The sequence below is a fragment of the Urocitellus parryii genome, chromosome 8, assembly GCF_045843805.1.
Source record: "Urocitellus parryii isolate mUroPar1 chromosome 8, mUroPar1.hap1, whole genome shotgun sequence".
Lineage (NCBI taxonomy): Eukaryota > Metazoa > Chordata > Mammalia > Rodentia > Sciuridae > Urocitellus > Urocitellus parryii.
The window spans coordinates 149553751-149566993 of NC_135538.1; the positions used below are offsets into that span (position 1 = coordinate 149553751).

The 13243-nt window shown below is 41.0% G+C and overlaps 1 protein-coding gene across 4 annotated transcripts in view; it reads left to right on the forward strand.

Moving 5' to 3' along the window:
* Cdkal1 (CDKAL1 threonylcarbamoyladenosine tRNA methylthiotransferase) overlaps positions 1–13243 on the forward strand; it is a 594700-nt gene that overhangs the window by 259192 nt on the left and 322265 nt on the right. For all 4 annotated transcript variants that reach the window (XM_077801468.1, XM_077801469.1, XM_077801470.1 and 1 more), the window contains one exon: positions 7142–7245. In XM_077801468.1, coding sequence (XP_077657594.1) covers positions 7142–7245 — 104 coding nt within the window. The remainder of the gene's footprint in view (positions 1–7141; positions 7246–13243) is intronic.

A 13243-nucleotide genomic window follows, 5' to 3' on the forward strand; every position in this document is an offset into this window, starting at 1 on the left:
TTAACTGCATAGTGAACAGACAGTTCCTTTAGGATGCTTTGACTTTAGGACCATGTGAAAGTGATACATTCCGTAAGAACTGTTACTTTGACTTCTGATCTTTCCCTGAGCTAGCAGTATGTGGTAGAATCCCTTCTGGGGAGGCTGGCCAGCTCAGTGAGCCACAGCTCCCAGGTAGGCCCGCACCCTCAACAGGAGACCACTGACCCTCTGAACTGCGCTGTGCTGCTGAGCCACGGTGCTCCATAGGTAAGTGCATTGACTGCATTTTAAATTTAAAATGTTTGCAAGGTCAGGTTCTCAGGGTATGACTCCAGTGTGACTCAAGGATATTAGGAACATGTCTGACATGAAAGAATCATATGTTTATACATGATTTATATGCCCACTGTGTAACTGAAATCTCTGGCTGTGGTAGGAGATAATGTTCTTGTTGTGAAAGTTCCTTGATTTCCAGGTTGGTCATTCCTAAACTAATTGAGATCTGCAGCTTTCTGTGGGCTCTCCAGCTCCAAGGACCAACTTTATCAGCAAATCATATTTGGCAACTGCAGCTGTCTCTACTGCTGACTTTGGAAGGGACAGATAATATCTTAGCCTTAATTCTTTGACTGCTGCCATTGTTTTAGAAAATTAAAAATAACAGTGTAGGTGGGAGAGGTTAAAATTTGGAAGAGTGCACTCTTCAGTTGACAGTTCCATCTTTTATGTTGCTGTTTTTGTAAACACATTCAGAAAATGGGTCTTCGTGTTAGGGGTAGTGGAGCTCCAGTCAAGGATTGACTACAAACAGAACAATTTAAAGTTGCTGGTGTTGTCACTACTACCTGTTAAAAGGTCTTTACGTCTCTACCAATAGAATATCAGCTGATTCAGACTAGCCTTTCAGTTACAGGTAGCCACTGTTTTGCTCATTTTTTCCTGTATATCTTTGATGCAAAGATTTCCCCAGAAATGTAACACAAACACGTAATTGTTCAGAGTCACCACAGCCGTCGGTTCTGGGGACCTTGGTGGTTTTCGCTGGACTGTGGTGAGGTGAGACATGCGGGGACAGCGGATTGGGCTTCTCATGAAGCTGTGTGTTGGGGCTTTCATCATGACCTTCCTCCTAACTCTATGCTAGGCTCTTTCTTATAAAATAGGAGTGGTGTAGTGTGAGATCATCTAACTTCTGAAAAAGAATGTCCTCGCTTGGCAAAACAGAAAGTTCATATCCTATTTGATGTCCTGTGTGTGCATTTTAAATGTGTTACTTGGTGTCCCAAGTTCTGGAAACCACGGAAATGGTCAAGACTGAAATGGGTGCTCTTTGGGGGACCCCCAGGCCCTTCCATTTCTCTTACTCGGCATGCTAGACAGATTGTGGTGCATTTCTGGGTAGGGTTTTGGTCTCATAGTCTAGTCTTCACACTTTCCTGTTCCTAGCCTCCTGTCCTGGCCTCTTGACCGAGCGTTGATCTTTTAGCCTGGCAAGATCCATATGACTGCCCTGCATCTCCTACACTCCTGACTCCCTGTCCTGTCTTGCTGTGGCTCACTGCCCACCTTTTCCCTCAATGCTTCCTGGCTGTGCATCAAAGTATTGGTTCGAAGTTGATGTGGTCCATTATGAATTCACCAACAGCTTCAAGTATTTATTGTCGTTTTAATAGTATATAAGGTATTTTGGTAAATGCTATAGCAGATATTAAAACTGGTAAAAATATACACCTGTTCCTTAAGTAAACTGTAATTTTATAATATTAAGATAAGCACACACTCCATGTATTACACACCGTGAGTCATTGTGACTAGGCAAGCACAGAGTACAATTGGTGCTGAAGGAGTTTCAGCTAAGATTGATGAGGCTCTTTGACTCTGTGTAACTGTCTGCAAGTTTCTGAGTCTTTTAGAGCCTCAGTTTCCTATACAGAAGACAGGAATAAGAATATTTTTATCAAGATTATTGCAATGATCAATGAAACAGTTAACATAAAATGTGTAATTGACAGTCTGGCGAACATTCAGAAACTGTCTTTTACTACTATTAACCTCCCTTCCTCCCAAAGTGATTTTAAAGTTGGTGCTGAATTTTATAAGCACTGCTGGGTCCTGATGATCAGAATAATTCTTTTAGGCAAAGTGAAAGAGAAACCAGGGGAGTTCAAATACAAGGGCACTTTTCAAAGCAAAAAATACACCAAGTAGGAAGAAACAAAGAGAAATTCCAATGCAAATGTAGTTTTATTTCTCATAGATATTCTAGTAGAAGAGGAAAGATTTATATGATCTAAGGACAAACCAGAGTGTAGTACAAATATTCTAGTGCAGGAAAAAAAACCTCCAGAAATGGCACAATTGAAGATAAAATTCAGTTATGAAGACTGTGGCGTGGGGAGAAGCCTGAGCCTGATGGGGGGAGGGGTTCCTGGCAACAGTCCCTGAGGAGTTGAGGGCTTGGAGCTGTATTCTGCTAGCTCACCAAGTGCACCCTTCACCTTTGTTCAGGATTTTGATCTTGGTGAAAAGGTTTCAATGAACTATCACTTGAAGATCTAATCATGTTCTGCTGATGTGACTGTCTCTTGCATTTGTTTGAAAGGTCAAAAAGTTTGGACTTCTCCTGGAAGAACTTAAAACCAAGTTGAGGACTCAACAATAGGCTATATTTAACCATGCAGCCTGGCGCAGCCTGGGTTGTGTGAACTCTTTGTTCTTGGGTTTCAGTTTTTCCTTTGCTGGATGACGCCTCAATATAGAGAATGTGACCAGATTACAGTATGGTTTTTGCAAGATTTAGCTTACTGAGGACTTATTGTTTTGTAACATTTGAAGCTTTGAGAAAGATTTTATATTCTGTCGGTTGATTAAAAGTGAAAAGAATATGCCAGTTTTAAGTATTAATGCTTGAAATCAAATAATTTTTACAAATTCAGATACATCCTTGACCTGCAGTAGGGGAGAAACAGAAGCCTGAGTCATATCGGCCACCCTCCTTCATTTAAAAAAAAAAAAAAAAAAGGCAGTAAGGGTTACTTTTTTTTTTTTTAAGAGTGTAATTCTGGTTTTTAAAAAATTATTCCAGACTTGTGATATCTGAAGATGCACTTTAAAAAAATAAAAAACTAAATATGTAAAAGCTTAGTTTTTATTTGCTTTATGTACTTGTGTATTAAATTGTTGTATAACATGTTTTAAATCCCTTGGAACATTAGAATTTGTGAATTTATTGTTATATGTAATTTAAAAATATTCTTCCACAAATGTGTTTTTAAGACCTCAGGGTTACACTGCTTCTAGGACTCCTTACTTCCTGGCTGGTGGCCTAACAGCAAGGTTGGGAGGCTTGTGATCCTGGGGTCCCAGGGGGGTCTGCTAGGACTCTGCATCTTCTTGTAGTTCAACAGCCCTCTCCTTTTGGTTTTGGCTTTCAACAGTCAACCTTGAAAGATCTTTTGTTTTCTGAAAGTTGAAGAAACTGGCTCAGTGTTTTGACTCTTAGACAATTATTTAATTGTTTGCTGATAATAGGAACCCTTAGTAGATAGTTTCATTTATGAAGTTCTTTATTTTTAAGGGAAGCTTGACATGTTGAAACGATGGGTCAACACAAATCCTGGTTTTTAAAAAATTGTTTTTGAGCATCAAAAAGCTCATTCTTTTCTGATTTGGCACCGTGTGTTTTTCCTGTGCATTATAACAAAGCTCTGTCCTTTTTAAAAGTAAGACTTAGCAGATTTAATGCTTGAGCTTTTCCTGTTATGACATGCTTAAAGAAATGTCCACTTTAGAAACCTTCACTTTAATATGATGGAATAAACACTATAAAAGTATATTAATAATTCAAAACATGATTTTGACTACCACGGATAAGAATGAATTCCTCTTATATGATAAAGAGTAGAGACTCCAAAAATATCATGTCAACAACTTTAACCCCTGGAAAATAGTTTAGTGAAGAATATTTTGAATTCTCATTGTAATATTTACACTTCCTGAGTTATTTTGAATGTGATGTTTTAAACTATCAGCGTGTTTTATTTAAACTTTTTAGTACGTTTTAATGAGTGATTTTTCCATGAGAATACCTTTCTACCTTTATTAAATGAGACAGTAGGAAAATATGACTTGGTTTCCACAGTTGACTTTTAAGCCAAGCTATCAGCAGCACATCTGTTCCACAAAGTTGGGAACATCATGTGTGATTGCCATGTGATTGTCTCCTTACAGCATTGCTTAGAACAGTCGCATTGAACCATGAGTGGCTGACACCTACAGACCACACTACTAGGGGCAGGGACTCTTCTAAGTGCTTTACGTTTATCAATTTTTGTTATAAATGTTTAAACATGTTCCCCTTCTCCCTGCTTTCCTTCTGCCATCATTCCCTTCCTGCCACTGGCATCCCATGGGACAGAACCTTTTAAGAAAAACAGAAGTCAGAAACATGAGCAGCTGCTGAGAAGATGGTCCACTTAATTTATGGAGCTCTTCTTTGTTAAAGGGACACATGAAGAAAGGATCAGGAGTTCTGAGGTGGTGTTGGGAGGTGGAGAGGCCACAGCCCAGGAGGTGCCCCTGCACTGAGCGGCTGACCTCAGACACTGAGGAGGGTCTTCTGTGTGCCAGCTCAGGGCTGCTGCAGACAACATGGCAAGTTGGATGAGGAGACACGTTTTGCTGCAGATCCAGCAAGAGGATGGGAAATAGACATTGGATGAGAGCAGCTAGGGTGGAAGTAACCAGTTCAGACCAGTGAATAGATGAGAGGTCTGGCTTTAGATTCGCAAAAGGAAAGGAGACACACCTGTGTTAAATAAATAGCTTCACCCCTAGAAGGATCAGTACCTCATATCATAGAGGGTGAGCAGTCTGCCATCTTGCCTCCTGCTGGGCGATTGCCTGCCTTATCTTTTGAATTTTGCATTTGTATATATCTGGGATTTGTTGTTGCTCTTTTGGTTTTGGAATTTTTTTGGTGCTGGTGTTTGAACCCAGGGCCTGGCACTTGCTGAGCACATGGTCTCCTGCTGAGCCACACCCCCAGCTCCAGGGTAGTGGACATACACTTATTCTGGGGTCCATCATGGCTTCATTACAGAAACTGTGGCATCTAATATCTGGCAGGCCTGGATTTGCATCTTAGCTGTTGGGTGGCCTTGAGTGGGCTCTTGACTGTGAGATGGTAGCAGTGGCCTCCGGAGGGGCCGCAGGAGGTAGTGTATGTATGTCAGTGTCTCCAACAGTGTCTGGGTCAGGGGCTAAAGAGAAGAGACCACAGAGGCGGCAGTGTCTTCCAGACCAGGGAAACCCAGAGATGAGATGGAGAAGACCTGCGGCAGTTAGGGTTAGAGCCTCTTGCCAGATGGCCACAGTTTATGTTTACTAAATGTGAACTGCTGAGGAGGGAGGGGGTGCTGGAAGTGTAAGGTGGGGTGGAGGTTCAACAGGAAGACATGTTTCGAAGTGTGTTACCTTCCTTACAAGGCCATGCAAAGGTTTCCAGAGATAAGGCCTTGTCTATTTCTGAGGACAGGGATTCGTATGTATTTTATGGTTATGTATCCGTAAAACCACATGTTGTTCAGCTTCAATTATTAAAACTCCAGTTTTTCTTGATAGTAAACCCAAAGCATGTATAATGATGGTCTTTTAAAAACCTTATTGCTTATTATGAAAATTGAATCATCAAAAAGATGTTCCTTTTTGTTCTGATCAGTGTTGTTGAGCTTCATCTTTTTGATGAAGCTCAACAATTTTTTTATGTTGTCACTGTTTATTTTGAAATAAGAAGTTTACTTAAGTTTTATAGTTATAAATGTAGAATCAACATTGTCAACAGAAAGACAATTTTTTAAATCATGTCTAAAACTTCCTGGGAAATGCCTATTTTTAAATTTCTAAAAGTAATATTGTCATTCTATTTCATAGTGTGTGTGTGTGTCGGGGGGGGTGAATGTGTATTGGTGTGGTGCTGGGGACGAAACCCTGGGACTCGTGTGTGCTGGGCAAGCACTGTACCACGGGGCTGCCCCTAGCCCTCCCCTTCTTTACTTTGACTAATACAATTCCAGAGAATGATCACTGGATGTGTTTTAATACTTTGTTTTTATTTCAAGGAGAGAAAAATTTCTAATGGCATATTTTCTTTAAAGAATGGTATGTTGCCTATTCATATATATATATATATATATATATATATATATATAATATTATGTAAATACACATAAATTTCATAATCTATATAACAAATGTATGTGTATTTTATATATACATACTTATGTAGCCTTTAAGTAATGAGATATATACATGAATTTGCTTTATCATTTCTATCTTTTTCACTGTTTTTGCCACTGTGAACAAAAGACTCAACAATAACAACTTTAGAGGAGGGAAATTTTATTTGGCTCATGGTTTCAGAGGTCCAATCCATAGATGGTCCACTGCATTCCTCTGGACCCAGGACAAGCCAGCACACCATGGCGGTAGGGTATGGAGGAGGCAAATAGGTCAGGACATGACAATCAGGAAGCAGAGAGCTGCCTGCACCAGGGACAAGTTATAAACCTCAGAGGCACACTCCAGGTGACCTGTCTCCTCCAACCACACCCTACCTGCCAGTAGTTACCACCCAGTTAATCCCTATCAGAGGATTAGTGCACTGATTAGGCTAAGACTCTCATAACCCAGTCTTTTTACATCTAAACATTCTTGAATTTCTTGCTTTATTGGATACCTAATATGTTTATAATATATATTATATATTTTGTGGACACCTAATAACAATGTCTAATAAAAAAGTATGTAAAAGAAATACTAAAATATTCTACTTATTTGATCTGAAGAAATATCAGGGGTTTACAAAAGTGTGTTGAATTTCTTTTGACTTATAATTGTAATATTTTATGAACTTTGTTTCTCATGGATATTTGTATTTTAAGATAACATTAGGGTCTGTAACAACCATTAAACTAAGACAAATTGCAACTTGCTTCACCTGGTGGGAATAAAATAAACTCGAGACATTCAGATATTCATTGTTTATGTCTGTCTTATAAAGTAAGTGAATGTTATTAAAGTAAGACTAGTTTGTCCCTCTTCATGTTATGTACACATTGTTTTTAAAACTGAGTCTTATCTATTGCTATCATTTGAACAGGTGTCTCAATGCATGTACCTACTGCAAAACTAAACACGCCAGAGGAAATTTGGCCAGTTATCCCATTGATGAACTAGTAGATAGAGCCAAACAGTCTTTTCAAGGTAAGTGTTTCTAGAATTGTGTGTGACATTAGTCTTCTTATTGAAACAGTCAGTATTTTAAGTATTATTCACTTTAGATACCTGCTGCTTCAGCTTTCTGAAGTTGACAAATACTGCGGCTTAATAGATGTTGTCAGATTTAACCACTTAGGTTAAATCTTATATTTTTCTGCTTTACTGTTTTCTTTTTACTCCAAGGTAAATGTCACATTTCAGAGCCTTTATACCCCACCTCTAGTCTCCATGGAAAAGAAAAAAAAAGTTAAATTCTTCAGCCTCTGAGATCTGAGAGAAATACTCGGATTCCCCCCCCCCCTTTTTTTTGGTGATTTTCTTGACAATTTAGGAAACAGAGCCAGTAGGGTGTCCAGGAGTCTCTGAAGGAAAACGGAGGTTGCCCATCCAGGGACAGAGGAGGCCACTGTTGTTCTCTGGGGGACTGTTGGTTCAGGGAAGAACGGTCCTGACGGGCCGATCTGAGGGACAGAGTGCTCTTGAGTTGTCCCCTGCTGGAAAGTGTGATTGGCTGGTATCTCTGAGCGTGGAGGGAGACTTATCTTTAACATGAGTAACTGTGGTATTGACACATAACTGCTTAGACATGAACTTCCTCTTCTGTCCTTATTTGTAATGTGTATGTGTGGAACAGTGGTGTTTTGTCATCCTACATCAGCTAGTCTATTGTCTCATAATCTTGTGGGCTGATAGTTATTGGCAATGTGCTTTTCCTTTGAGCAAGTGGCTTGGAAGGCTGCTTTCAGTACCTCATACCCTGTATCTCAGAAGTGTGCATTCCAACCCCTTTTCTGTAAAGTCGAGTCTAGCCAAAGCTTTTATCAACACGAATTTGGAATGTTTCTTTTAGTACAGAGAAAGAGACCCTTCGTTGATTTATTGACTCCTCCCAACATTTTTTTTCTGATTTTATATCCTTATTCTTACCTTGTGTTCATACTGAGCTGATTTTGAATAGAAACAGGAGACACGGTGAGTCTCATTGCCAGTCAGAGGAAGGCCGGGGTGAGTGTCTTCTCTGCAGCATGAAGACTTGAAGGATTTTTCAGAAGGGGCAAGAATTCACCTAGAAACCTAATTTATGCATCTGGTATTCTTGCCAATGTTCTTATCTACTGCTACTATTCCATGTATCTGTCAGTTTATGAGGATATTAAACATAGGTGATTTATCTACTAACTACAAATTAGAAGGCATACAAATTAGTACTTTTTCAACATTGTGTGTTTTCAAGTGCAACCACATATAATTTTTAGAAACTTTCTACTTTATCGTACTTGAAAATTTAATTGATAAACCTGATTGGCCAAATTGTTATATTGTTATATGTGAGAATATGGAACAACAAATCCCACTATGTAGAACTGTAACATACCACTAAAAGGGAAAAAAAATGAAAAAATTCCAGAAAAAAATACACCATGAGTTTTGAAAATTATGATTCAAATTCAGTGTTCACAAGTAAAGTTTTGTTAGAACACACATACAAAGAAAAATATAACCTGCATAATGGTGGTTTATGAGAGACATTATTTTCTTCATTCCCTGGTATCTATCCTTACTTGTAACTGAAGCTAACATTTGATATGATGGTGACTTTTTGTGGACACAGTTATGTTTTATATATATGATGGGGGAAAAAAGGAAACATCGTTGCTTTGACCCAGTTGGAGAATTCTCCTAAAGCCATCCAATGTAACCCTCTGTTTCTTTAGCACTGTCCTCTGGGCAACAGAGGTATACTGTGTTTCTTTAGGAGATGTCAGTTACGAGTTCAGGTTTTCGTGTTCAAGTGAGTTAAGGCGAGTGATTCAATGAACTTGCCAAAAGTTAGCAGTGGTGTATTGTACTACACATGAGACTGTTGAAATACCCTAAGAGTGACATGAGTGATGACCATAAAATGACAGCTTTCTCGGTTACTTCTAAAATATGTTGAATAGAAACTTCTCTGTGTATAAACTAGGTAGTATGACAGTTACCCTTCATTTTCTAAATTTGGGAAGTGCAAGTTCATGATAAGGATGGGCTTATCCCTTACCACTGTAGGAAACATCAGTCTATTAGCTCACATTTTAAAGATACTGAGTTGCTAGCATTATCCTTCCTTCCTCCCTCCCTCCCTTCCCTCCCTCTTTTCCCTCCTTTCCTTCCTTCCTTTCCGTCTTTCCTTCCTTCTTTCCTCCCTCCCTCCCTTCCTTCCTTCCTTCTTCCCTCCCTTTCCTTTCCCCTTTCCCCTTTTCCCTTTCCTTTCCCCTTTCCCCTTTCCTTTCCCCTTTCCTTTCCCCTTTCCCTTTCCTTTCCCCTTTCCTTTCCCCTTTCTCCTTTCCTTTCCCCCTCCCTTTCCCCCTCCCTTTCCTTTCCCCCTTCCTTCCCTTTCCCCCTCCCTTCCCTTTCCCCCTCCCTTCCCTTTCCCCCTCCCTTCCCTTTCCCCCTTCCTTCCCTTTCCCCCTCCCTTCCCTTTCCCCCTCCCTTTCCCCCTCCCTTTCCCCCTCCCTTTCCTTTCCCCCTCCCTTTCCCCCTTCCTTCCCTTTCCCCCTCCCTTTCCCCCTTCCTTCCCTTTCCCCCTTCCTTCCCTTTCCCCCTTCCTTCCCTTTCCCCCTCCCTTTCCCCCTTCCTTCCCTTTCCCCCTCCCTTTCCCCCTTCCTTCCCTTTCCCCCTCCCTTTCCCCCTTTCTTCCCATTCCCCCTCCCCTTTCCCCTTCCTTCCCTTTCCCCCTTTCTTCCCTTTCCCCCTCCCCCTCCCCCTCCCCTTCCTTTCCTTTCCCCCTCCCCTTCCTTTCCCCCTCCCCCCTCCCTTTCCCCCTCCCCCCTCCCTCCTCCCCTTCCTTTCCTTCCCCCCTCCCCTTCCTTTCCCCCTCCCCCTCCCCTCCCCTTCCCTTCCCTTGCCCCTCCCCCTTCCCTTCCTTTGCCCCTCCCCCTTCCCTTCCTTTGCCCCTACCCTTTCCCCTTCCTTCCCTTTCCCCCTTCCTTTCCTTTCCCCCTCCCCCTCCCCTTCCTTTCCCCCTCCCCCTCCCCTTCCTTTCCTCCCCTCCCCTTCCTTTCCCCCTCCCCCCTCCCCCTTCCCTTCCTTTGCCCCTCCCCCTTCCCTTCCTTTGCCCCTCCCCCTTCCCTTCCTTTGCCCCTCCCCCTTCCCTTTCTTTCCCCCTCCCCCCCTCCCTTTCTTTCCCCCTCCCCCTTCCTTTCCCCTTCTTCCCCTTCCCCCCCTTCCCCCCTTTCCCTTCCCTTTCCCTTCCCTTTCCTCCCTTCCTCCCTCCCTCCCTTCCTTCCTTCCTTCCTTCCTTCCTTCCTTCCTTCCTTCCTTCCTTCCTTCCTTCCTTCCGGTGGTGGCTGGTCAGACCCCGGACATTGCTCATGCCCTTCCATGGAGCTACATCCCCAGTCTGGGAGAGTCATCTTTTTTTTCCTTCATAGACATTGGGATTTTAATAATCTTATAAAAATTCCTCTTTAAGCTTTAAAATTGTTCAGCATAATTATAAAGGTAAATATGAGAAACAAACCATTTTCTTGTTTCTGTTTTTCTATATTTAGTTCTTTAATAATTCAGGTGTTAATGGTAAAAACCCCTTGCATTCTATATTCTACCATGACTAGCTTGCCTGCCTATAGTGAGTTCACAGCATGACTCTGTGAAAGGTGATCAGAAATGAAAAGTCTATGTCGTCAGCACATTTTAGGACTGTTTCAGGCCCCACACTGTCAGTAGTAGTTCGAGTTCCTATCCTTATGGTGGCATTTTCTTTTCTGAGCTTTTCAAATAGCTACTATGTCGGCCACACACATTGGTCTTTTTTAAAGCTATAAAAGTGTGTGGAATATGGGTTGGAATCCGAGTTTTCTGACATCATAGAATGTGCAATAAAATCACAATTTCCTATAGAGAAGCATATTTATAAAAAGTTTTTATTAAAATTTATTTTGTAGTATAATGCTCACCAAGGCACGTGAGCATTCAGTAGAGAGGGAAACAATCACAAAATTGCCCTGAATGTGAAAGGGCTTCCAAGAGAACTAAGATCATGCCAATCATGCATCCAGCTGCCGAAAATGAGAAAGAGTTCAATAAAGTTGAATGGATAGCATCAAAGTGAAACAAATTTCTAAAAAGAAACCTTAGTTTCTCTCATATATATACATATATGAATGTGTGTGTGTGTTTTTTAAGTTTGACATATTACACGTACACAGAGTATAACTTACTCTAATTAGGATTCCATTCCTGTGGTTTTTCATGATGCGGAGTTTCACTGGGATTCATTCATATTTTAGGATAGAAAGTTGGTAGAATGTATCTGATATAACTCCCCCTTGGAATTTCAACAACTACTTTTTTCCTCTTAGTGTGCTTTTCATTTTTGTGGCCCGACCTGCATCTGAGTGCAAAATGCAAAATCCAGGTCACTCTCTGGATGTCATCTTAGTCTCACTGGGAGTGATCCTCTGCCCTCCTGACCAACCTCCTCCTGCCTCCCCTCTTCTGATGAGGGTTTAAAAACATGCCTGGCCTTAACTGTGTTCTGGGGCCTAAGGCTGCAAGGGTGTGACATGGCTGCATTTCAGATAGCTAGAAAAACATGTCAAATGGTGACCAGGACTTTGTTAGGGCCAGAATGAATTTGCAAGCTGGTGTTTTCTAGGATATTTGTATTGATTTTTCTCCAGCAGCTAATCGGTCAGTTTCAGTTGTGGAGGTGGCGGAGCAAGCTTCTCAGTGTGCTCTGCGAGTGGGGTGGAAATGCCACCTTTCACTGCTGTCTCTGGAATCAGAATGGAGAGATGATGAATGAGCTGTTTTTATAGCTATCCTGTGCGACTCTGGAGCTCATTTGTGTGCTGCTGCTTTTTGCTCTCTGGTAATCTGAAAATCCTCTGCAAGATAGCTGGCATAAACCAATTATGGGATGGCCATGTAAATTAAGATGAAATGTTCAGAATAGGAAGAACGTATCCGGATGCCCAGAGATTTCACTATTAATGTTGGAATTAAGACAGAATTCTCTTTCAAGACTTGAGAAGAATGCTGTCCATGGAATACAAGATGAATTACAAAATGGAGCTGGAAACATTGCTTATCCTTTTAGATAAGGAAGGACATGAGCAGTATCTGGTTTTCCATGGTGAAGCTGCAGATTGTTGAATTGTATGGTTCGCGCCACGCCCCATTTGACTCATCACCTTTAGTCATTAGTATATGAGGATTTTGATCCAAGACCAAAGAGAGGCCAATAATTGCGTTCTATTAGTGTAGATGGCAGTTAAATTAAATGTCTTTAATTCCTTTTTCTTTTCATTTGGGCTGTGTTCAAATAAAATTGAGATATCCATTTCTTCTGTAGGATTAATGATGTTAATTTACATGTCTGTCATACATTGTCAACTTCCAAATCGGATTTTGGGCAGCTTGTGTTAAATGATTACATGTAATAGACCATGAAAATAAAAATTGTGTAAAATGCAGTACTGTGTTTTGAAAAGGGAAGATAATTTTTACCATTTGGTGAATTCAGGTTCTGCAGAAGAATGGAGAAATAGCATGGTTTACATAATTTGATGTGAGCATGTGAAAGGAAATAGGGATTACCACGAGAAGCTTCCTGTTCCTATGCTCTGAATACTAGGAGGAATGTTTCATACATCCTTTTCTGGGCGACATTGAATAATACATTAGAAATGCTTTTGACTGGTAACATGTGGAAACTCTGGATGTGTTGTCTATATGGTTTTTTGTTCCATTGTTTCTTAAAAAATCCAAGATATATATAAAAACCTAACTTTTAAAAGGTATTTCATACAAAAACATGACTTCAAGTAGTCATTTTTAGCAGGGCATGGTGAAGCACACCTTTAATCCAGTGGCTCAGGAAGCTGATGTAGGAGAATCACAAGTTCAAGGTCAGTGACTAAGTTGCTGTGAGACCCTGTCTCAAAAAACAAAAAGGGGGCTGGGGCTGTAGCTCAGTGGCAGAGTGCTTGCCCAGCAC